Genomic DNA, 26,080 nt, shown 5'->3' with positions numbered 1-26,080 from the left:
TGTGAAGGACACACTGAGCTCTTTGCACCGCACACAGTACCATGCACTAACCTGAGTCAGGGTAAGATAGATTCTGTCTGTCAGTGGAGTGATGACCAGCCTGCCGTTCAGTCCCATGTACTCGTAACCGTAACCAAAGGTACCTGTGCACTGGCGTACATTGAGCTCGTCTGGCTCCCGGTCCCAGTAGAATCTTAGCTGGCTCTCCCACTCAAACTCCCTGGCATCCAGGATACTGGACAAAATGACAAATAAATTTGATGAAAATGAATATATTCAATTACTGTATGGTAAAAAACAATTGAAAACAAATTGAACTTGTTTATACGACTTTACGCTTGGGCATTTTTAAGCCATTAAGGAGCTTTCATGTTTGTAGAATATGATTTTCAAGCCCAAATATAAATTCCTTTACTCATTTTGCCATTCAAATACACATTTTGACAAATTCTAAATTATGTTTTGTAATTCTTTATGTGGTGAAAACTTATCTAAAACACAAATTGTTAAATGAAAAAAAAAATCATAGCAAATATGGCTTTGCTGTATGATAAACAAATCAAAATGAGGAATCTTAAACACAGGCAAGGACTCCACATTTCTGAATACTTGTCCTTCGAAACTGCTACTTTCATCATGGTCTGTCGAGGCTACTACTTTCATAACCTCGGACTTCAATTCTTCCTTTTCATATACAAAAAGCTGTCACATACTTTTGTTATCATAGTCACATTCATGGCACCTGTCCTAGATGCTGCTCATGTGATATATTTAGTCAAGCCTAGCAAGACAGCAGCTACAACTAGAGAAGCTCTCTGAGAGCGCAGACCTCCGCCAAGTATGCAGCTCATTTCCACCGTCCCACTGATCTTGTTATGTTCTTCCATAGAGATATAGTGATTTCCACCCACACATACAATGTACTGCGTGTGCTGAGAGTCACCCGGTTTCCCAATATAGAAGCCTTTGTTACGTCATAAACCCTCAGCTGCGCAGTGTGCCTCGGCCTAGCAGAAACTAGAGCACGCACCTTAGCGTGCGCATGCAAACCTCAAGTACGCGCAGCCTGAGCTCCCAAGTTCATTGACCCTACATGCCAAAATATCAAAATCCTTCATAAATTAACCAAAAATTCTTGGATCACTACCAAAAGTTAATCGTTTCTTACTTGTGTCATTCTCAACCTTCCCTGCAAGTTTCATCCCAATCCGTTAACTACTTTTTGAGTTATTTTGCACACGGACAAACGTACTAACTAACTAACGAACTAACAAACAAACCAACGGTAACGAAAACATAACCTCCCCCCTTGGCGGAAGTAACAAGCATAGCAAGAACTGGTCATGGTCCTACCTGTCCCTCACAAAGCCGTCGATGATGTCCCTGGCGTGCACATCAATGATGAGCACAGAGTTGAACTTCTTTCGGTCGTTCTTGGACAGAGGCGATCGCACCTATCAAAGAAAGAGGAACAAAATTATCTGAATAATACGTAGAACAGACTACTTTGATCATGGAGATAGAAGAACAATACTCTTTATGGGCTAACACAACATTCACTAGTTGTTCTACTGAAGTTTCCTGTGAATGCCTTCTTACTCCTATGCTTTCGCACAAAACCATATGCCACCCATTTTTCCTGAAAATGACTCATAAGTGATGGCTATTGATGGCCTATGCAATGCAAACTGCAATCAGCACTTACTCAGATTAGATCAGCAATAAATGTGCATCCAAAGCAGATTTTAACATGATGAAAAGAATGTGTTATTAAATTTAGCAAACACATCGCCAGTGAACTATGCAGCTGTCACTCTCAAAATCTACTACAGCAGCTCCAACGAGTACCCAAACCTTCGCCCTAACCCATCATTACCTGCACAACAAGGTTGTCAATTTGCTGATGCATCCTCTTGGCGTACTTCTTCATGGCGACCTTGTCTCCCTGCCGCACCTTCCTGAACACGTCCTCCACCTCCCAGGTCCACCAGACTTGGTTGGTTGCCAGGACGATCATACCCTGGTACAGGAACATCCACTCCACTCTGGAAAAAAATGCAGGCATCAATAATGAATCAACTCCCCTTCCACTTCTATTCATCCACATACCTGTCGACAACCCATCAATTTTCCACCATATTGGGCAATGCTGCACTCAAAGAGAGCAGAGTAATTTTTGTAGTATATATGCACAGTGACAACAAATGAGCTTGTGTCTACGATTACTCTCAATATTCTTGATAGAACTTTTTTGAAAAGCAGTCACTAACTCATGATGGTCTGAAGAGGGAACATACTTTTTGCGCTATACCTCCAATTTTCTAGCAGTCTACAGGTATACCCATGATCTGGACTTTGTTTAATCACTGCTGTGCACCAATAACCATACGTATGCCTATCCACGCAGAATTGGTCCTGACATCTATGTAGCGGCAGAAGCAAAGAAGCCTTACGACCTTTGAACCCACCTGGTCATGCCCTCACAGTACTTGAAGATGGCCTCCTTGGTGATGAGGCGGTTGGTCCTCCTCATCTCCTCCAGCACACAGGTCATCCAGTCTTCCACCCGACCCTCGGCCGTCACATGCTGCCGGTAGTTCATCACTTCCCCCTCTGCCGACACCATGGCTTGGGCCATGGTCTCCTTGTTGTTACCCTCCTGGAACTTCAGCGACGCGATGTTGTCGAACATCTGCAGGAAGAAAAAGTAAATGCACCGTTAACTCTATAAAAGATATGTCATAACTTGATGCATGAAGTTAACCACCATGACTTAAGGTCTGGACAAACATGAGTAAAACATCACGTGTCAAGCTTGCCGGACATGGAGAGTCAACTTGAGGTCCTTATCAAAGCCACAGCTTTAACATCTAGCATGGTGAGCATGGGAGGTACATTCATACTGGGCAATACTGTTATTTACATCTCACTAAGGTTGAATCACAGATGCTCTCAGACTGGTGCATACAGACCTGTATTGCAGTGGACTCCCGTTTTAACAAAGTCCCCAGGACCGGCAGTTTTTTTGTTTTTTTGTTTTTTTTTGCATCAAAAGTTCATAATAAGCAAACAATTAAACTATAAAAATACATAGAGTGGATAATGTTGCCGGCCTGTATTTTTACTTCCTTGTAACTGGAATTTCGTTATAACCATGTTCGTTATAACAGGAGTGCACTGTATTTGCACTTGTAATATGAAACTGGGCAGAAATGCTTTGTGTGAAAATGATAGAGATGTCTATGAAAGGGTTGGAAATAATAGGTGAGAATATCTCAAGCAACACAAAGCAAGCAGAGACAACATATACAAGGGCAGAAAACTATAACCAAGTTATGGTTAATTGCCAGTGCTACTAAATGTGACAGTGCACCTCAAAACGAACATAAAGTCGCACACACTGATTTTGCGTGAGGACTGAAAATAAGTGAAATGGGTCAACCTAGCCGAACTTGACTTTTTCATATTTTCTGAAAGAGCGGGTCTTCTTTTACATTATGCTCAAATTTGGTATCATAAAACGGGCAGGAAAGTGTGTTTTTTTAGCAGTTTATCTCGAACATTTTTGGTAGAATAGTGTGATTAGGTGTGTCTTTAGAATCCCTTTTTCATCTCTGAAAAACCTTGTCCATACTCTTCACTTTCAACTCTAATAACTTTTGAGAGGATAGTGCTACTACTTGGAAAGTTGGCACTAATTATGGACAGAATGTGTTAATGAGGCATGCCTAATTTCATTTTAATCTGATAATCCCTTGATTGTTGTTACTCTGGTGGTTTACTTCCTGTTTTTTGTCCCATTCATTGCACAGCCAGCACGGTTTGATAAAGATTAAGCGCTTGAATAGACACTGTACTTCAGAGCCTCTTTTCTCAGTTCACACTTTTCCTGAGTTTGTGCTTTCTTTCCAATATTTAGATAGGTTAAGAGAGTCCATTTGGTTTGAGTTATACATCATTTTAAAGCTTAAAGTCTGCTCTTTCAGAATATGGTCTTAACTAAAAATTCATGTCTGGCGACTTTTTGTTTGTTTTGAGGTGCAGGGTCACAAATGTACTCCCCTCCACCCAATCAAAGAGCACTTCCGAACCTTGATCATGTGTTCCTGGACACAGCTTGGCTCGCTGCTGCCGAGGATGGAGAGCAGCTCGTCGTCCGAGATGAAGAAGAAGCGAGGGAAGGCATTCCTCTTGGAGTCCAGGTAGTCGTTGAGACTCTTCTGGCACTTCTCCAGCCCAGTGCTGATCATCTCCAGGTCCTGGAGCCTGTTGGGGGCGTGGCAGCATTCCTTGATCTTGGGGTTGGTGACCGTGTCATGCATGATCTGTGGTGGAGGCAAGAGGTACAGCTCATGCACTAACAGCCAGAAGAGAGGCAAATTTTCAGATGGAAACATGATATGTATAGACCATGGAACTATGATTTGATGAATCATGGATCAGAGAAGCTATGGGGGGGGGGGGGTATATTTTTGTGGCTACTGCATCATGCATCACCCACATATGGCGGAGATTCAGATTCAAAAGAACTTAAAGGCTATCAGAGAGAAATTTGTATGATGATTTGCTCAACACAAGAATCATACCCTGGTTGATATTTTTTGCTTTAAAGCAAAAAAAAAAACAAACAAACTAAAAAAAAAAAAAAAGACAGCCACTTCAGTGGCATACTCAAATTTCTTTTTTTTTTCATTTTTCACTAATCAAACTGCATGTCACAATTGCTGATATGATAGACTGTGTGTGATAGACATAGTGCAAATCGACTACTTTCATGGCATGCCTTGCAATGACTATAGCTCAATTTTGACTTATGTCTGTTCTTAAAGACATTCACATTTGTCTTCTAAAAAATGCCACATAGCAATCGATGGGATGACATACCAGTAATGAACTCAAGAAGTGATATTCTGCCATGCTTTCAGTCTTTCATATTGACACCTTGATACTATCGCTTACCTTCTTGAAGGTCTTATCAATGGCATCAAACTTCTTGGCCTCCTCCGGTAGCTGTGACCTGATGTCACCACCGATGAAGATGCTCTCCAGGTACATCCATTTACGCTGCACCACCATCCAGACCTAATCAAAGGAGCAAGGCGAGAGCATAGCTGATTGTGATTGGCAATTTCTTTTCTTTCTCCTTGCTTGAAAATGTAGCGGTGTTTGTCAATGATTAAGGCTTGAGTCTATTAGTTTTGCATTGTCAGGCACATTCAAGCACAGCACAAGATGAGATTGATCAATTTATTGAATAAATCTGTCATCACAACCTCATGTTGGTTAACACTGGCTCCAGTAAAGTCATTTGCCTATTTCTGCTTGGCAACGCATTATAACATACCCACCTTTCTCAACCAGCTTTTCCCAAACATCTTACAACTTTCAACAAAGATTACTTCTTTTTAGGAAGATATTACAAAACAACTTGACTACTATTGACACATGCCAGTTTAGGGCTGATTTACCTTCAAACATGAATGAATGGCCTATTTGTGAACTGCAATGTTCTTCTCAACTGTACCCCAATTAAACTTATGCATGAATCACAGATGCCAAAATGTTTCCAGCGCCGAACAAATGAAATAAACAAATCTTGTCTCATGCAGCAGTATACTCTAAACAGATAGAGAGAGGCTGGGAAATAGTTTTGTCCAGCATGTACCTCCAGCACTTCACCGATGAGGGACAGGCTCTTCTCCCAGGTCTGGACCTGGTTCAGGAAGGGTCCGATGAAGCGGGATGCTGACATGCTCTGCAGGTTCATGGAGTTGTCGTCCAGGATCTGCATGACCTCGTCCACCGCCCCGACGATGTGGCCGCGTTCCTGGGTACCCTTCATGTACTTGATGACTGTAAACTTCATGCTCTCCCACACCTCAGTCACTTCTTTGATACCCTGCACGGTGAACAAGTTAAGGATTAAGAGGTCAAACATATCAAGGTTTTAAGTAAGTTTGTGAACAAGACAGGTGCATTCAGCGACACAGTTTGAGGAAGCATTTGTACATTAGAATTGAACTTTTCAATTTTGATTCATTTCCATAAATTTCATCAATCAATGTCATTTGACTCACACTAGTTCCATATGAGACGACTTGGTTCTATTTGTTAGTATCCCCTGATGTAGTCAATGTGAAGTAAGATTGTCAAATCATGCAAAGATATGATTGGCACATCAAACTTTATTCAAATCACTACATGTGGAAGGTCCAACTGCAACTTGGAATAGTATAAGAAATGCATGAATTATGCACCAGAGGAGTTTAACTTGTTAATTTTTCTTGTACCTTCTCAATGCTCAACTCCTTTGAGGCACTGGTGACAATATCCCCAATGACCTCCTTGAAGTTATGGAGCTCCATGGCGAAGAGGTTGTCTAGGGTGAATGTGTCTGGGTTCATGTCAAAGGACTTGCCAGTCTTGACCATGAGTTCCTTCCAGTGGCTGAAAAGAAAGCATATCGAGAGCATTTTTCAGCACAGCAAAGCAATGCTTTAGGCGCAGATGGATTAAACCTACCCTGAAGGTAAACCACAAGCTTATACACATGTTCACACTAGAAACAACAATATCACCTTTGTGTTTGAAAATCCATGCCGACTTCAAAGCATTCGTTTGTTCAACCAATAGCGGTCTACAACAGTTACATATGGGGCATCAAAAGTATGCGACAAATCTTGAGACAATTGACTGTTTTGTCTTCCCTAGCAAATTCAACTGATTTAAAGTGAGTACTGCATTGCGAAAATTGTTATTCAATTCCTTCTCAGTTCTGTACAGAAATTAGACAATCTGTCGCTGGCACAAACAGAATATGTTTGGGAGTTTTTCCTACTCTACCCTTTTTTTTTTTCTTCTTTTTTTTTTTGGTGGGGGGGGGGGGGACTGCAGTATACAAGCTAGGCATTTGAGCAGTCCCCTCCATTTCCACTAGCCTATTTAATTACCTATTGTTTAATACAGTGTTATTACATTCTGTGTGACTTTGTTTGAACCTGTTGAGGACGAGTCCCGAGTATACTCCGGCAGGTGTCTATAGGAAATGCGTGCTGTATTAAAATCAGCCTGTCCTCAACGGGTGCAGAGTTTGCTACCATATCGCATTACCAATTCACATGCAGATGTAAATATTTGAAATACTTCGCATTCACTCAATAACATTGTGTTTATGATTTGTGTACAATGTCTTATTGGATATGGAAAGATAAATGAAATGAAATGAATAAATTATACAAAATGAGAAAGTCAAGGATTGGCCCACTGAAGCCCCATCTCTCACCGTTCTCGTAGAGCTTCATTCTTTAAGTCCACAAAGAGGGGGATGGAGTCTCTGAACTCCTTCATGCGCCCCTCCACCATCTGGGCGGTGCGGGAGCTCTTGACGTCTCGGGGCAGCTTCTTCAGCGTCTTGATGTAGTTCTCGATGCCGTCCACCAAGTGGTTGACGTTCAGGTTGGCCCACAGCGTCTGGGCCCACTCTTCACGGGCAGCCTGGGGTGACACACAAGCAAGACAAGGATTTTACTACTACAAGCCTCATCTCTAATCACTCTCCAGAAAGCAAATGCACTGAGAAATGTCCTATTTTGCAGCACCTAAACCCTATGATTCTCTTTCAACAGTGGACAGCTGGAGAAATTAATGATGGCCATAAATGAAGACCAAACTAAACAAGCCCTCAGAAGTTGCAACTAAACTTACTCATATGAGAACAACAAAAGAAATGAAAGAAATTGCAGGTAATTCTTGGAAAATTAAGATGAGAAAGCCAATATCTAACACAAAGCGGGCATTACAGCCATATCTAAAAACATATGATGATCATTTTAGAGCCCTTTCATGACACGTTGAACCTTGACTCAAAGGGTTATGGATTCTAGGGATTGGTTGTGGTTACCTTCTGCTGTTTGTAGATCTCATAGACCTTCTCCAAGCCTGACATCTCCTTCTGAACCTGTAGGAGCTCTGGGTACATAGTGATGGGTAGGTCAAAGAGCTTCTCGGCATTGGCAAGCTCCTGACGGTCCCTCTCGTAACGGGCTAGCTCCTTCTTGTACGACTCCAGCAGCTCCAGACCTGCGCAGCACATCAAACACTTGTGTAACCATGTCACTTGGACAATGCAAAGGGCCTTTGTGAACAGATGTAGAGGTCATCTTATAGACTGCACATGATCAGACTTGATTTACATGTTAGTGATGACATTGCATTACCTCCAACTTGTTCATGAATGATGTCTATACCCACACTCTATTCATTCATTGCTATCAATTCATACACTCAGAATTATTTGCTGCAATTTCTGAAATTCTTGCCATGTTGGTCCATTAAACAAAGGAAGACCACAGAAGTCCATTTCCATAGCGATCCTGATAAGAACACATATCTTTCCTTGTGTCATTGACTGTCGTGGTATCATGGACCTCTTCAAATGATAGATCCATACTGCACTCCATTACAGGGCAGAGCTCGCAAGGCATGATATATATCATACATCAGGGCATAACAATGTGCTGTTCTCATCATGGTACAGAATAGAGAGATGATGTTTCCCCTACCTTTGTCCAGGTCATTGCCTACAGCTCCTGGTCCTTCCATCTTGAACCGATCCTGGAAATCATTCAACTCAGTACTGAAGCCACCGATCTGGACTTGGGTGATCTAACACAGGGCACAGAAAGAACATGGTATTGCTTCAAGACAAGTTTAATCTCAGTACAATAGACATCGAGATTTTTTTTTTTTTCTGAAAACTTACATTTCTCACAAAATACCTGTCATATGGAAATGGTATTTACAACTTCTGTTTAAATGTGTACCTTCTGATGAACCTTCAACATCTTCATTGGTAGCATATCTAAAACATTCATTACCTTTACAAATATAGGCCCCCTTTTCAGGTGACTCATAACCAAGATTTTAGGATAGAGTTTTAACAACCACATTATGTACCATTGCACTAGGGGGAAAAATGTCGTTGTTTGGGTTTTTGTTTTTTTTTTACTCTGGGGTGTGGGTGAATTTATAAACCTGTGTATACCTCCACCCTCTATTTCTTTGAGTTTCATCTCTGCAAAGTCTACAAGAAGAGTAAGTCATTTGTAAGCAATGTCTGCAGTCTTTGCCATATGTCTCCTGGTGATTGAGAAGTCTTAAATGAGTCTCCTACACAAAACACATGCAGCTTCATCTCACCTCTGTGAACTTCTTCTTGACAACAACGAGGCTGGCATCGACATGCTTGGACTCCAGGAAGAGGTCATCCCATGTCTGCTTGATGTTGGCGCACAGGTCTGTCTCCTCCTCTGATATGGGCAGTCCGTACATGGCCAGCGTGCGGTAGCGCTCCACGATGTCCGCAATGCGCAGCTCGACGGTTAGTGACATGTCGCGGATGTCAGAGATCACTCGCAGCACAAACTTTAGATCTTCCAGTGTGTCTGGTGCCCTCTTTAGGTCTGCGGCCATGGTCTGTGTAATTGACAGGAAATTGATCATATGATAATCATGCATGTACAAACCTTGTCCTTTGTTAGTTCGCCACTGATATTTCCTCTGGGACATTGTCTGACAGGTAAGATTAATAAATTTTGTCCCACACTTAAAATTGCTACACTGCACCAATTTCTCAGGTAGAGGTTACCTTTTGGTACATTCTTCCTTTACTACAAGACATATCAATCCATCCATATTCAACGCAGTCTGAGGCTCAAAAGGTTCAGGTGAGTTGTGGCTTAATCTACTTTTTGCATACGGACATTAAATGAGAGTCCTTTGTGTGCAAAAGCCATGCAGATCCTGCTTCACTTCCTGTAAAAAACCTGAATAAAAGCTAAGTAAAGAGAAAGCAAGAAACACACCCCATTGGATATACGACAACGACCTAATGAAGCTTCTTGTGGCTGACGGATGAAAAACAGCTTCAACCAGTACACCTTGATCAAGCTTTGCTCAGAAGTCGAAATAACTTCATAAAAGAAAATGAAACATGGGGAAAAGGGCAAGCTTTTCGTAAAATGGAATGATGCCATACAACCCTTCCCCCGAAAAAGGTGCAAAATTGAAGACAAATTTATATTGTGACATGGTCATGCATCTGAAGAAATAGTCAGTAGAGTATTTTTGTGTTGTTGGTGAATCAAAGATGTTCTTACAGTGAGCTCTGTCCTGAGACCAAAGAGATCCTCCTTTGCAGCATCCTGGAGGAGCTGACCCAGTGACTCCACCCACTTTCGGGCGTGGTCCTTGACGGTGTCTGCCAGGAGCTTCATGTGCAGCCGGATGCAGTCCTCATCCTTGATCTTGGGCTGGTTCTCCACCTGTGTAACAAAAATAAGACAACAGATATTCGAATGGAGACTTCCTTGTCAATATCTGTGCAAAACACATTTGGGTTACTCTTGCTGTAAGATTAGTCTACAGACACAGAACGAGGGAGGAGGAAATCATTTCTAGCTACAGAAATTTCATTAGTACCTTCAATGATATCTAATTGTTAATTCTTACTTACAGATTGAGGCAACAAGGAGTAAATCTAAATCACTGAAAGAAAACTGACTTCCGTTACAACGACATCTACTCAAGATATTGACTTAGTGCTGACCTCTGTGGTGAGGTTGGAGTAGAACTGGAGCTTGTCGTCATAGGCGACACAGGTTGGCTTCTTGGCAGCAAACTTCTCCAGCATGATGGTCTTGTCCAGCTTCCACAGGGGTCTGTAACGCTTCCACCTGCCAACAACAACAACAAAGGCACAATGGAGTGAGTTATTCAAGACAATATGTAATGTTTATGGGATGCTGAATCAAAGGCAAGTTATAGCTCTCAAGTGACAATTTGTGTAGCATGATTGCATTATAATTTTTTTTCCCCTGAAATTTCAGAGCTGATTTTGACCCCAAGTCTCATTGAAATTGCTGTATGTTACAGTGTCATGCCAGATAATGATATACTCAAAAAATCGTAATCAAACTATTTTTTTTGGCCAAATTATACATACTGAGATAATTATTCTGTCAAAAACATGTCAGTTTTTACATCACTATACCCATCGAAATATATGTACTCATTAGTAGAAAATGCTGACAAACATTTCTCAAGATATTGCTCACAACCACAGAACTGCCTCTCTCCTACCCCTCCCCCAACCCCCACCCCCCCCCACAGGTAACATGTGCAATATAAACCAAACAACAAAAATAAGATGAGGTATATAAAGTCCGCCCCACCCACCTGCTGAGGTACTTGGTCAGGTTGGTGAGCATCTTCTGCAGGCTGGTAGAGGCTGCAACCACCAGCTCCACCACTGACGGATCAGCCGAGATGTCAGAGAAGAAGCTGAAGATGTACGGCTCATCCTCACCCTCTACATTCTGGGGTGGGGTCTCAATGCAGGTACCATGCATCCAGCGGACAAAATTCTTTGTTCTGCAGAAAAAAACAACAAACAAATCAAAATTTAACGCAGAACTTAACTGTATATACAACACTTTTTTTTCTGATTGCCGATATTCCGTGGGAAGTCAATCATTTCTGTAGCTTGCTCTATTTAGTTTCTTTGTTGCTTTCACCAACAGGGTTATCAGGGTGTGTTTGTTTTCTTCTTCGTTTCTCTTTGTGATGAATCTGGTTACTCTGCTATGATTATCCTGTCATCTGCTGTTGTTAGGCTACCAAATTTAAAGAAAACTAGAAATGTCGCTATGGCGACTGATGCCTCCGCCATAATGCATGATTCTCCCAATAGGCGTATAGTACAATGTCTTCAAAATGTGTGATCCATGACAGTTTCACACAACTGGCAAAATATTGAAATGATAGGTTTGTCAGAAATGTCTTGAACTGGGTTTGCTATAATTTTCTAAGAGTGAAGGTACACATATTTGGGGAATTTTTTACTTGAATTCTGACAGACCTTTTTATAAGTTTATGCATTGATTAATTTCCAAGGTATGAAGAAAGCGTGTAATGACAGTACAAAATAGATTTTTTTTTTTTTTTTTTTTTTTTTTTGGGGGGGGGGGGCATTGAAACCTGGCCTTTGACCCTTAACCTTTGACCTTTGACCTTCTGGCTGGAAATTTCCCAGAGAATCTCCATTAGGTAATGCATGTATTAAGTTTTGAAACTAATAATGCAAGTATTGCATATACTAGTATATGAAGGAAATAGTAAAATTTTGAGGAGTTGACCTTGACCTTTGACCCCTGACTATTGACCCATGACCCCTAAATTCCCTAGATAATCCCTGCCAGTCAGTACATGCGTGTGTACCAAGTTCCACGAAGATACATTGAACCATTTGCGAGAAAAGTGATATTGCAACATTTTCACCTAACCTTTGACCTTTCGACCTTTGACCTTATGACATGAAACTCTCTCTGGAGAATCTTTACGCAGTAGTACATCTTCACACCAAGTTTCAAGAAAATACCTTTGGGCATTGCATAGATATGGGGGAAATTGCAACATTTGTAGCATTTGACCTTGACCTTTTGACCTTTGACCTCTTGCCAATGTCACTAAAATCTACTCAACTAATTTTCCCATCATACATCATCCTTGGACCAAGTTTGGTGAAAGCTGCTTCATCCAGTTTTGAGTTATCACGTAAACAGATAAATTTTAGGATTTGACCTTGATCTTTGACCTTTGACCTCTGTCTGATTTCCCTGAAAAACTAATCAAGTAATTGTCCCATCATGCATCATCCTCCAGCATAGTTTGGTGAAATTTGCTCCATCCAGTCTTGAGTGATCGCGTAAACGGATACAATTTCATGATTTGACCTTGACCTTTGACCTTTAGCCGATTTCACCCAAAGTCTAATCAAATAATTGCCCCATCATACTTCATACTTGGACCAAGTTTGGTAAAATTCCAACATATATTACTCAAGTTATCGCGTAAACGAAAGCGGACGGATGGATGGACGGACGGACGGACAGACGGACGGATGGACAACCCGAAAACATAATGCCTCCGGCACCACTTCGTGGCGGAGGCATAAAAAATATATATATATGTTTTGGTGGCCTGATCAGGGAACTATGAGATTCAAAATGGATTGTTACATTTGCTTTTATTTCTGGGTAACTACATAACTTGGAACAAGCCACTAGAAAAAAAAAATATTAGTGTTAAGCTTTGTATGATGTACAATTGCCACAAAGGTATGCAAGATAATTCAAACATACCCCATATACCTGCAAATTTAGTTCTGTCATATTGTGAGTCTCACAACTCTTACAAATACTGTAGCTCCACGAGACTGGTTACAGAGAGAACATGATTATTGGCAGCAGGCTAATTCTACAGATGACAGCATAACTATTGCATGATAATCTGATTAACATCAAAGAAAAAAAAAAAACAGGAACACCCATACACACAGAAAAATAAACAAACAGACAAAACATGCACTACAAAGGATGAGAAAGTGGACACACCCTTCCACACAGTCCCGGACACACTGCATGCTGAGCTTGTAGATCTCGTTGGCTGCTGGGGCAAGGATGATTTCAGGAGCTGACAGCATGGCCTCTATCTGGAACAAGGGCTTGTCGGCCACCAGGGCTGCACTGAACTCAGTTAGGTTCTTCAACACCATCTATGTTTGTAACAGACAAAGAGATGTTAATTAACAGAAATTCAGTCATATCAGTGTCCCTGCAGACTAAAGTCGTGATGAAGATTAAATACCCGGAATCCTGGAGAAGTCTTCTGCATATTTCCTTGCTATGCCTCTTTACTTTGTGATTTGATATTCCTTTCCCATATACTCACTAAATTATGATTTTAGAACTTTCTTCTAATCACATTTAATGAAAGCACATACCTAGGAAAAGCATATCATTTTTTTAAACTAAAAAAATACTTATTTTGGCAATAAGTTTTCATTTAAATAGATACAAAACATCACTTGAATGAAAATGAATTCAATGATGTATGATACAAGCTTTGAGAGTACTGAAGTATAAGTATCATATGATATTGTACTGCTTGAAAACAATAACAAATCAAATTCTTTAATCCATTGTACACAATGAATACTCTTGACATATGTATGTTGGAGCAAAGAAAACACTGTGGTGTTTACCTTTGTGAGTGTTTCATAGACTCTTCTCTCCCAGAAGGCATAGTAGGCATGGAGGCGGGGGGATCTGCCAGTGTTGGTGTGGACCACCAGACCTTCCATCTTGGTCAGCAGGGGTCCGATGGCCCGGTACTTCCTGGCAAGTGTCTCGTAGGTGTGCAGTCTCTCACGCTCAATGTATTCAAAGTACTCCTAAAAATGATGTGGATCAAAAGAGGAAATCAGATGACAGAAGATGTTCAGTGCAAATATCATAGATGATCACCTTTTTTTCAGCCGCAGATCAAAATTATATAGTAGTTACAGAAACATCAATTTGCATTTCAATACCACGCAATTGTCTGCTTCACCTTGCAGTGTAGTGGATAAAGCTCTGGATTTCAAACAGAAGGTCTTAGGTTCAAATCAAATCTTGTACATCCATCTCTGGCAAAAAAAAAAAAAATAAATAAATAAAATAAAATCCCACAATGTTTTTGTTGACCCAGGAGTGTGAATGGGTATCTGGCAATCCTACGGCAATCATAATGGCAGGGCCTTCTGGCAGAGCAGTGTCAACACTGAAGAGGCTGCCATGGATTAAATATTAAAAAAAGACTATAGCATTATTTTCACTTTTTATGTTTTTTACTGTTTACATGTCCCTGTAGAATTGATGTTCATGGAAGCAATGAAAGAAGAGGAGCCTACACTGTTTAAAAGAGTCATAATTATACATTCTTTTTAGCAAGGAGTCCATTCTATGACCAAAACACAAGTCACATAGAGCAATTGCCAGTGATAGAAATATGACCAATGGTTACCAAATTAGAAACCTGCTGCCTCTGCCATGGAATGCCCATCATTATTTTAAGATTCATGTTCTACCAAGAAGCCCCATCCATACCTTGCAGCTAGGCAGGATGTCGGCCTTGACCTGTGGGGGTGGACCCCTGAAGAGCTCTGCATTCTCCATGGCCCTCAGCCGGGCATCAATGTCCTTGGCATTCTTCTGGATCTGGTTGACTAGGGACTCAAACTTGGAGATGGCCTACAATAACAAATTCACGAAAAGGTATTTAAACACATGAAAGTTGCCATGACAGGTTTTTCAGGTATTTCTTTTTCTTTGTATACCAACATTGTTGACTTGGCTAAAGTCTATAAAACCTAACAAGGAAGAATCAAGATTGAAAAGTGAACAGAATGCTACAGTTACAACTTTCAGCAGGGTACCACACTGTTAAAATCAGAATCAAACAGAGGGCATCCTGCTTCACTCAGCATAGACTTTGTGCTACCCATAAATAATCATTTGCATTTCCCACTACTAAAGAATGATATCTTTCTTGAAAACAAATGTAATAATATCGACTAATTACATGCTACATCTTTCTATGACAATTATGCTCATTTCCACTTTCATATGATCATATATAGTGTAAAACTACATGATGTCAGTTTGCCTCCATACCTGCTCACATCTCAAGATGTAGTCGCTGATACCTAGGGAGTTCCAGTTGAGACGCTTGTGACCTGGTTTAAGGGTTCGTCGAAGTTCCTTCAGGTGCTCATCAAGAAGTTGGGTCTAAAACAAACATAGGAAAAAGATTTTCGATATCTCACGAGAAAGACATTTCTTAAATGGTCTTATTCTCCAAGCCCACAACACACTCGTGAGATGAGTTTCACAGATATTGCTTGTGGTGTTTTCTTAAAGATATTGTAAGTAGGAACAGGAATATATTACTCTGTCATGAGAATTATTTGATCTATGAGTTTGACTCACTCAAAAGTCACAGCTAAAAAACAGCTGATATATTTCCTTTTTTTTTTCTTACAGCAGAGCAGTCTCCTGCATATCCGAAAGATCTACGGGAAACAGGGGAGTCTTAGCGAGGTTTGACTTACAATTGCAAAGAATATGACAGTGGTGCTTACCTCTGCTGTGCTAATGGAGGCAATGGCACCGTGATACCTCTGGAGCATGTGGTTCAAGCCATCCTTCCATCTCAGATATTTGTCTTCCTACAAGGGCAGAATATGGGGAGAGAAAACGGAGAGAAGATATTAACACAAAAGGTCAGCATTTTGTCCACACACACAGATATCAACTAGAAATGTCGCTATGGCGACTGATGCCTCCGCCATAATGCATGATTCTCCCTATAGGCGTATAGTACAATGTCTTCACAATGTGTGATCCATGACAGTTTCACATAACTGGCAAAATACTGAAATGACAGGTTTGTCAGAAATGTCTTGAACTGGGTTTGCTATAATTTTCTAAGAGTGCAGGTACACATATTTGGGAAATTGAGAATTTTTACTTGAATTCTGACAGACCTTTTTATAAGTTTATGCATTGATTAATTTCCAAGGTATGAAGAAAGAGTGTAATGACGGTACAAAATAGATTTTTTTTTTCATTTTTTCATTTTTTTTCATTTTTCTAATTTTTTAATTTTTTTAATTTTTTTTTTTTTTTTTTTTGGGGGGGGCATTGAAACCTGGCCTTTGACCCTTAACCTTTGACCTTTGACCTTCTGGCTGGAAATTTCCCAGAGAATCTCCATTAGGTAATGCATATATTAAGTTTTGAAACTAATAATGCAAGCATTGCATATCGTCGCTGGGGCGACAAGACCTCGTATCTACGAAATGTCAAATGTTCAGGAGAGCAAAAAACATGGCAGCCAAAGCACTGTGGCGAAAGGGATAGCCTTTCCTTTGACATGCCATGGTGGCTTCATTTTTGGAGTAAGACAGTTGGGATTTGGACAGGACATCACTTAACCCATTATTTGACCATCAATCCAAAAAAGTCATTTTCACCAAATTTGCAGATACAAGGTCTTGTCACCCCAGCGACGATATACTAGTATACGAGGGAAATAGTAAAATTTTGAGAGTTGACCTTGACCTTTGACCCCTGACTATTGACCCATGACCCCTAAATTCCCTAGATAATCCCTGCCAGTCAGTACATGCGTGTGTACCAAGTTCCACGAAGATACATTGAACCATTTGCGAGAAAAGTGATATTGCAACATTTTCACCTAACCTTTGACCTTTTGACCTTTTGACCTTTGACCTTATGACATGAAACTCTCTCTGGAGAATCTTTACACGATAGTACATGTTCACACCAAGTTTCAAGAAAATACCTTCGGGCATTGCATAGATATGGTGGAAATTGCAACATTTGTAGCATTTGACCTTGACCTTTTGACCTTTGACCTCTTGCCAATGTCACTAAAATCTACTCAACTAATTGTCCCATCATACATCATCCTTGGACCAAGTTTGGTGAAAGCTGCTTCATCCAGTTTTGAGTTATCACGTAAACAGATAAATTTTAGGATTTTGACCTTGATCTTTGACCTTTGACCTCTGTCCGATTTCACTGAAAAACTAATCAAGTAATTGTCCCATCATACATCATCCTCCTACAAAGTTTGGTGAAATTTGCTTGATCCAGTCTTGAGTTATCACGTAAACGGATACAATTTCATGATTTGACCTTGACCTTTGACCTTTGACCTTCAGCCGATTTCAACCAAAATCTAATCAAATAATTGCCCTATCATACTTCATACTTGGATCAAGTTTGGTAAAATTCCAATAAATATTACTCAAGTTATCGCGTAAACGAAAGCGGACGGACGGACGGACGGACGGACGGACAACCCGAAAACATAATGCCTCCGGCACCACTTCGTGGCGGAGGCATAAAAAGAATTACTCATTCTTAAAATACCAGTGCCTGTTAATGGCTCCCCCAATGACAATATACTTAATTTTATCTGCTTGATTGAATTCTACTTGTATATATTATACCGTATGTCCTGTTTGTTTGTTGTTGTATTTCACTGATTAACTCTGCAAACACTACTAGGGGGCTCCCAAGATTAGAAATATACACAAATGACAGCTTTCCGGGCAATGAGCTGTATGTACACCTTCAACAAAGGTTTAATCAATTTTGACTTCAATAATAAACTCTGAGTTTGAGGCAGTGAATGCATAAGTTAAGCATCAATGCAATTTAAACCTCAATGTGCACTTATCACATAATTTACCTTACAAGTGCATTAAATCAATCCCAGCCTCTTCTTTTTTTTCCCCCTCTGAAATAAAACATTATATACAGGGACAAGAATCCTCTTCTCCAGAGAAAGTACTTTATTTGAAGGACTCATACACATCTTACTTTATATCAGAGATTCTTACCTGTAAAGCTACATTACGAGCCAGTTCTGGAATGGAAAAGCCCAGCTGCTCCATGTATTTTGTCTCTGTGATGATTTCCGACAGATCAGACGCAAAGTCCACTACATACTTCACATCACCTGCCACACCTAACATAGACATGAACAAATACAAATATTGAACTCTCTGCAAGCTTTAACGATGACATTTTCCCAATTCTGCACTAGCACACTCCTTTTCTCATGGGAAATAATACTTACACAGGAGAAATAATGTGGACAACTAAAACAAATTCTCTATACTGTGATAAAGACAACATGGTTTCCATTTTTATACTAAACTCCTTTGCAATTCAATCACGTAATAAAATGAAGTCACTAGAAATGCTTTGTAAGCACAGACAATGTGTCAAGGATAGAAATATCATACCAGTATTTCCAGTACACAAACTGATATGGAGTGCTCTTTTTGGGGTGTTCATCACATGATAGGACAAAAAAATCAACTGCAGAATCTTATCACAATATCAAATCATTATAATTGATGGATTCAGAGGCAACTGTGAGGAGTTTGCATGACTCGACATCTCACCCTGTGAGCGATGGGTGTCGTCGCCATCTTCGGCTGCCGTCTCGTGAATCTTGGCGCCGGTGGGCATCTGGTCCTGGGGCCGGGTCAGGAGGTTCCGCTTGAGGAGGCCCGGTAGGATCATGGTTACGTGGTCTCGCCACTGCTCGTACTTCTTGTCCTCGTACTCCTTCATCTGCCTTGCCACACCCAGGTACTTGGTGCGAGCCTACATGAAACAAATGGGGCAAAATGGTGATATCAGCGCTACGACCATTGACAATATCTCATAAACAGCAGAGAACTATGAGCTGATTAGCTAGCAAAAACATTTTACAGAGTATGTGCCTTTTGTTTCATTACATGTGAGCTACATTTTACTAAAATTTGTGACATGACAATTGGCATTCGTGTTTAAAGGTGTACGATCGTCATCCCTAATGGTGCGTAAACTCCCGAATGGCCGAAGTTTGTGCATGCAATTGCGCAATGCCAGACTCGGTGCTATATCCATAAACGTGTGGGACAATGCTGCCACTGACACACGTGTGTGTGCGTGTGTGTGTACGCATCATACACAAACATTGTGACTGCCAGCTGCAGTGACTGGAGGAGAGAGGCCAGAAGACGCGTGGCTCTTTTGACCTCTCTTCATGCGCATGCGCACTGAGAATGTGCGTCCATTCGGAAGCTCACGTGGCTCGCTCGGACAGCCATTTTGGGTCAGTAGATTTGTAGCACAGAGCTCTTGTAGTCTACAGTGTTGTTCGCTGACCCATTGAGCCAGCGCTATTCTCATTCGGGGTCACTACATTTGATACAGAATGGGGGAGGCAGCGTGTTGCGTTCGTCTCTGTGCCGCACAAACCACTCGCCACGATTGTAAGGCTTTAAACTGACAACTAAAGTCTATTTCTGTTTTGCTCCACATCAAAGTAAGTAGCACAGCTATCCTGCACTTTACTCACAGCTTTTCCATATTCGCTGCTCAGCATGTCCTCCATGCTCTGGAAGCGTATGATGGTGTGCTTGATGCGGTGGAAGAGGGAGCGCTCCCAGGCGATGGCCCCAGCCACTGGGGGCTGGTTCTTGGAGACAGGGGGGCTGTGTTTGTACTGCTTGAAGAGGGCTTGAACTGTGTCAACCTTGAATGAAAAAAAGTGGCATGGACGTAAAATGGAGATAAGGCAAGTGATAAGAATTGCACTGCAGGAGTGATTGCACATATGGACTTGGGAGTATTCAAGTACTAATATTCATTTTAAAAGCCTTGGAGAAGATGTATGAATTATATTTCTAAGTCAAACTACACTGCAATAATTCATATATACATGACACAGCCAAGTTATGACTATTTTAGAATTCAACATTGTAACAATACCCTCCGCCAGAAGTCATTAGCTGAATCTACAAAATATGTGAACATGCAGTTTTCATAGAGTAAATGCTACCATTTTTATACATGTCAAATAACTTTCAATAAAACTTCTACTCAATCATATATATATTTTTTTGCCAGTTTGAGCTCATATCCTGCAAACTCTGCCATGTCAGATATTCATTCTGAGTGAGGATAAGTACATTTGTGTTTTGGATGGTTGCTTTTACCTCTTTGCCATACTGGAGCAGAATGTCATTGAACTTTTTCATCATCTGCGAATTGATGGCCTCCCGTGACCGGATATGCCGGAACTTGAGCAGCATGTCGAAGGCCCCTTCTGCAGAGCGCAGGGTCTTGAAGGACTCGTCAATGAAATGCTTGGCTTCATCCTCGATGGCAGCCACCTCCTTGTTGAACCACTCCATGACCTTGCGCCACTGCAGCTGGTGCTTGAGGCTGAAGGGGTCAAAGTTCACCTGGAGCAACACGGAAGCAGCAAGCACTTTTGTCAATCATTTGGGACAACTGCATACTCTTATCTCAAGTAGACTACTTAAAAAAAAAAAAAACATAAATATATATATATATGAAAAACATTTACTGGGAACAAGAAGACAACGTGTCAAAATTAAGTTTAATTACATATGAATACAAATTTCACATACTCCAGCACTGTGTCGAGAAATGGTTAGACTGTACATCTTTATACATGAGGGCATATAGTTTGCCTGACCATGAGAATTCACAAAGAGACTGGAGGTAATACACAGCTTTACCATACCAAAAAAAAACAAAAAAAAACCAGAGTGGATCCAGCATGGGAAATCTCACCTCTTGTATTGGTTCCACCAATCCGTCAACTCGCTTGAGCACATCTTCAATGCGTTGTGGGTCTCCAGTGACAGATTTTAGCTCGGGGCCAAAGATGTTGTAGAACTCCTCCAGCACCTGCACAAAAGTAAGCACACACAGGTAAAAGACGGACAATTAATCAGTGAACGTACATCAAATCACAAGACAGTGCATTCATATCAAGAAGCATCACATGACTTCACATTAGTTTACAATCTGGAAAAATTTATAAGTACAAACACAAAGACAGAATCAGCATGAAATGAGTGAAGCTCATTAGGTTAGTTACCAACACACAGTATTCAACTGTAGATTAATTAAAACTCTTAGATACTACATGATAAAACAATAGATATGTCATCATATCCCACTGGCTAATCTCACCTGAGCTACATCGTAGATATTCTGACAGATGGTGGCCATGTACTCTGTGCGCTCAAACAACTTTTTACGGTCAAACTCCCAGCGGGCGTCTCGACCCGAGGCCTCGATCTTGGCGCGGACCTCAAAGTAGCAGTCCTTCCACAGCTCCAGTGTTTTCTTAGCTTCTGCAGTCTTGGCTTTGACTTGGGCAGGTGAATCCCTTTAGCCACAAAACAAATTAATGAGAACATTTATAATCTGTGTCTACTATTTCACCGGCTTTGGCAACTCTCTGTTTTTTCTAGTGTGCGTGTTTGACACAAGCTTAGTTTTTATCTGATGTAAGTTACCAGTTAAAGTGCAGGTTTTTATTTATTACCGGTATATACCACGCATTGTATTTTGTTGTTCCTAATATATAAACTAGATATATCGCTACGGCTACTGATATGCCTCCGCCATAATGCATGGTTCTCCTAATAGGTCTATAGTACAATGTCTTGACAATGTGTGATGACAGTTTCACACAATTGGCAAAATATTAAAATGACAGGTTTGACACAAATGTACTGAATGTTCACTTTCCTAGAACTAGGTTCAATTGGATGAATGATTAAAATGTCAGAGTGCAGGTATTTGGGGAACTGATGATTTTTACTTGACTTTTGACCCTTTTATAAGTTTATGCATTGAGTAATTTTCAAGGTATTGAGAAAAAGTATAATTTCAGTATCAAATGGGAAAAAAGCATTATCTAAACCTGGCCTTTGACTTTTGACCTCACAGTTCCAAAGAGAATCACTGTTAGGTTGAATATGCATAAATATGTAAGTTTCATGATGATATTATGTGCAATTTAGCACTTTCACTTGACCTTTTACCTTTTAACCTTTGACCTTTTGGCAAGAAACTTCCCAAAAAATATATATTGGGTAAAACATGCCATACATCAAGTTAAAAAAAAAACAAACCTTTAGGCATATTGCATTTTAAGGAAAGTAGTGATATTTTGATAAGTTGACCTTGACCTTTGACCCCCTGACCTTTGAACCATGACCCCCAACTTCCCTAGATAATCACTGCCCATCGGTACAAGCATATATACTAAGTTCCATGAAGATACCTTGAACCATTTGCGAGATATGGAGAAAAACATGAAATTTCAATTTTTTTTCACAAAATAACCTGTGACCTTTGACCTTTGACCCTGTGACCCTAAAATCCACACAAAGTATTATCCCCCAAGGATATACCCTCATACCAAGTTTGATGTAAAACCACCACACGGTTCTTGAGATATCGACAAAAACAAAACGGGACGGACGGACGGACGGACGGACGGACGACCCGAAAACATAATGCCTCCGGCCACTTCGTTGCGGAGACATAAAAATGATTAGTTTCAAGAAAATAACATCTGATTTGAATTAGACTGAATTGTCTTCATTCTTTGTGACACAAAAATTACATGATCATCCATAGGACATATTCAAGAACAGAAAGTGCCTATATCTTACAGTTTGCAGCACCTTCGAATCATTCATTCATAAGCATGATGAATATTTTGAGCAAAGAAGAATGAATCCGGATTCCAAACGACGCTTACCTGAAGATTGTCCGGATGTTGATGACCTTCTCCACCCTCTCTGCCAGCTCCCATGCGATCCTCTCCATGAGGGGAATCATCCGCTCATCTGTGTTGTAGTGTCTGGAGATAATCCACACCATGCGCAAGGCATTCATCATCGACGGGATGGTGTCCAGCACAATCTGGAAGCCGGCGCCGTGCGTCAAGTTCTTGAAGTGCCTCTCCAGGGTGCTGAGGAAGCGCACATTGTCCTTGGCCTCAACGTAATATTTGTTGAGCTCAGCACGGTTCAAGTCAAAGCTCTGCAGGATGGCGTGATCGCCCATGGCGTCCTTCTTGGCTAGGATCTCCAGCATGCGCTTGACTTTTGGCAGCTTGAGCTGCTCACTGAGGGCACTCAGCGCTGCATTGCGCTCACGCCAGAAGTCGATCTCTGCAAGGGGGCCATTACCTTGGGGCATCTTCTTAAGCTGTGCCTCAACAGCATTGGCAATCTGTTTTGTCCACTCCAGTGTAGCATTCTCAATCTGGTGTATGAGGGCATCGTCCTTTGCCAGTTCGTTCGGGTCACCCTCCGTGTCCAGGTTGGGCACATCTAGACGCACCTCTCCTTCAATCTGCTGAATGGTGCGGCCGATGTGGTTGGCAAATTTCTGCATGTTGATGAGGAATTCGTCTCTCAAGAGGGCGTGCTTGTGCAGCTCAGCTGTGTTGACCTCTTCTGTTTCCTCCTCGGAGTCATCCCCCGGAACAAGGTCATCATTTGAGGGAGACGAGAGAGAGGCTGCTTTCTGCTCTGATTCTGTGGGTGCCTCTCCATTTTTATGGGCACTGAAAGACAGCAGGGGAATGTAGACCTGCACGTGGAAAAGGAATACAGAAAGAAAGAGATTATCACCAAAGTGCAAGTCATTCATTCATTATATTGACAACAAAAGAGCGGAAATACTAACACTCATATACACCGGAATGCTGAAGAAAGATCACAAGATCAGTTAGATCACATGATTTTAAACTTCTGATCTCAATCTACTTCCACATTTTCCACACAGATATATTCAAGGTCTTTGCTTCAAAACATTCTGCTTAAATCTTTATTTCTGTTTTACGAATTCTGAATGTCACAGACACTGATTTAGCTTGTGGTGTGATACAGTCTACCTTTATTCAACATACACTGCAGCTATGCACAGTTGTAAAATGTAACACTTTGATTGCGACAAGAAGGGTTGATACACTGCTCTAAATTGTGAGACTTTGTGTCACTGGAAGCAGCAGACTTACTTGAGTAATGATCTGCTCAAGCATAACAAGGGAGTGGCCATTGAGGATGCCATACTCAAAGAACTTTGGGAGCATGTCATTGGCCTCATCCATAGTGTTGGGCAGGTCCACCATGCCTGGGCTGTTACGGATGAAATACACGCAGTCCTCCTCGGCAACTTCTTCCGGAACATGGCCATGACACAGATACAGCACTGTGCGCATAAATGTCTCGGTAACAATTTTCTGTATGAAATGGGTCAGAGGAGAAAAATATGGCCACATTTTATTTACATTGTACAAATCCAGTGTCATGAGTTACATGTTTTTGAGCTGAAATTTTCACAGAGGCATTCGTTGTAGGATATAGCTATTGCCCTAAAGGATGCAAACCTTGTGTATGTATATTATCACACTTGTCATGTGGGCATACAAAGCTAAAACACTAGCCTTCACAAGATTGTGTGTATCAAAAGTGTCAAATTCATGGTCTAGTACGACTGCCAATACTTCCTTGTTTTTGTTTTTGTTTTTTTTGTGTGTTTTTTTCTGCACAAAATACAGTTAAATTCAGTGTTGACATATTGGTCCTAAGAAAAGTTATTTGTCTCTGCCTTTAAGAAAAGTTATTTGTCTCTGCCTTAAATGCAAAATAAAGGTGCTGTGTCTTTGGTTATTAGAGAAAAGGTAGCACAATATTGTTTTCTTCTTCTTCTTCTTCTTCTTCTTCTTCTTCTTCTTCTTCTTCTTCTTCTTCTTCTTCTTCTTCTTCTTCTGGTGTTGCATGATTCAGGTTGAATTATGAATTACAAGTCACTCACTGTGATGGGACCTTTCTCCTGGGCTGCAGCACCAGGGTCCCCCTCTCCACCCTCAGGTGCTTCTGCAGGGTCTGGCTCTGGAGGCTTGGGCTCTTCCTTCGGTGGCTCTGGCTCTGGCTGAGCCTCCGCCTTGGCCGAAGAACTTTTCTTGCCTTTCTTCTTCTTTTTCTCTGTAGGAAAATGGAGACGACAGTGAGTTGTGGGATTTGCTCCAATTCTGTGTCTTCATCAGACGCAGCCCCATCTCACTTATCAGTCAGGCATTACTTTTCTGGATCTCTCTGTCATTAGGACATGGACTGGTACATGAATATCCATGAATTTCCAAGAATTTCAGAGCAAAGATGAAACACAAGACAACTCTTCTCTTGCAAATATCAGTCAATAAAAAAAAGAAAAGAATGGGCTTTTATGCTGACAACTAAGATAAGAGGTACTTTCATACTGCCCACAATGCTGTTGCTGGAAGGAAAAGTATGCTGTTTGTCTGATGGTCTGATCAGGTAAAAGTGAGAGATGTGTGAGAGATAGATAGATAGATAGATAGATAGATAGATAGATAGATAGATAGATAGATAGATAGATAGATAGATAGATAGATTGATAGATAGATAGATAGATAGATAGATAGATAGATTGATAGATAGATAGATAGATAGATAGATAGATAGATAGATAGATAAATAGATAGATAGATAGAGTGAGAGCCCTCTCAGGTTTGATCATCTTTCCTGTCAGCAAACTGAAAGAAACAAAGACACACATACAGCAGCAATTTCATCCAAATTTCATCTTATTCCTACATCATGAAAATTACAGTATAAACATGCAAGTATCAGGTAAATAATCAAAGTAATAGAAGATTGACATTGGCTTGTGTGTACCCCAATACAACTGTCAGAAAGTGCACTGTTTGAACATACTACACCTATCCAACCATACATCACCATACAGAT

At 40.8% G+C, this 26,080-nt stretch overlaps 1 protein-coding gene across 1 annotated transcript in view; it reads right to left on the bottom strand.

The window, feature by feature from the left end:
* Positions 1 to 26,080, bottom strand: part of LOC139728192 (dynein axonemal heavy chain 10-like) — a 71,798-nt gene that overhangs the window by 39,548 nt on the left and 6,170 nt on the right. The window contains exons 3-31 of the mRNA XM_071639153.1: positions 25,125 to 25,294; positions 24,325 to 24,549; positions 23,059 to 23,897; positions 21,474 to 21,672; positions 21,069 to 21,185; positions 20,465 to 20,713; positions 19,825 to 20,001; positions 18,881 to 19,085; positions 18,311 to 18,438; positions 16,019 to 16,105; positions 15,552 to 15,665; positions 14,985 to 15,128; positions 14,102 to 14,290; positions 13,452 to 13,612; positions 11,236 to 11,430; positions 10,607 to 10,733; positions 10,158 to 10,322; positions 9,199 to 9,474; positions 8,562 to 8,664; positions 7,901 to 8,079; positions 7,283 to 7,494; positions 6,291 to 6,447; positions 5,666 to 5,899; positions 4,960 to 5,082; positions 4,092 to 4,325; positions 2,469 to 2,692; positions 1,877 to 2,045; positions 1,354 to 1,454; positions 52 to 235 (exon numbers count right to left, since the gene is read on the bottom strand). Of these exons, the coding sequence (XP_071495254.1) occupies positions 52 to 235; positions 1,354 to 1,454; positions 1,877 to 2,045; positions 2,469 to 2,692; positions 4,092 to 4,325; positions 4,960 to 5,082; positions 5,666 to 5,899; positions 6,291 to 6,447; positions 7,283 to 7,494; positions 7,901 to 8,079; positions 8,562 to 8,664; positions 9,199 to 9,474; positions 10,158 to 10,322; positions 10,607 to 10,733; positions 11,236 to 11,430; positions 13,452 to 13,612; positions 14,102 to 14,290; positions 14,985 to 15,128; positions 15,552 to 15,665; positions 16,019 to 16,105; positions 18,311 to 18,438; positions 18,881 to 19,085; positions 19,825 to 20,001; positions 20,465 to 20,713; positions 21,069 to 21,185; positions 21,474 to 21,672; positions 23,059 to 23,897; positions 24,325 to 24,549; positions 25,125 to 25,294 (5,687 nt within the window). The remainder of the gene's footprint in view (positions 1 to 51; positions 236 to 1,353; positions 1,455 to 1,876; positions 2,046 to 2,468; positions 2,693 to 4,091; positions 4,326 to 4,959; positions 5,083 to 5,665; positions 5,900 to 6,290; positions 6,448 to 7,282; positions 7,495 to 7,900; positions 8,080 to 8,561; positions 8,665 to 9,198; positions 9,475 to 10,157; positions 10,323 to 10,606; positions 10,734 to 11,235; positions 11,431 to 13,451; positions 13,613 to 14,101; positions 14,291 to 14,984; positions 15,129 to 15,551; positions 15,666 to 16,018; positions 16,106 to 18,310; positions 18,439 to 18,880; positions 19,086 to 19,824; positions 20,002 to 20,464; positions 20,714 to 21,068; positions 21,186 to 21,473; positions 21,673 to 23,058; positions 23,898 to 24,324; positions 24,550 to 25,124; positions 25,295 to 26,080) is intronic.

The sequence above is a fragment of the Diadema antillarum genome, unplaced genomic scaffold, assembly GCF_040938485.1.
Source record: "Diadema antillarum isolate AM-2024a unplaced genomic scaffold, OU_Dant_1.0 seq00000169_RagTag, whole genome shotgun sequence".
Classification (NCBI taxonomy): domain Eukaryota; kingdom Metazoa; phylum Echinodermata; class Echinoidea; order Diadematoida; family Diadematidae; genus Diadema; species Diadema antillarum.
The sequence above is the reverse complement of the archived record's forward strand: the minus strand, read 5'-3'. Positions and strand labels throughout refer to the sequence as shown.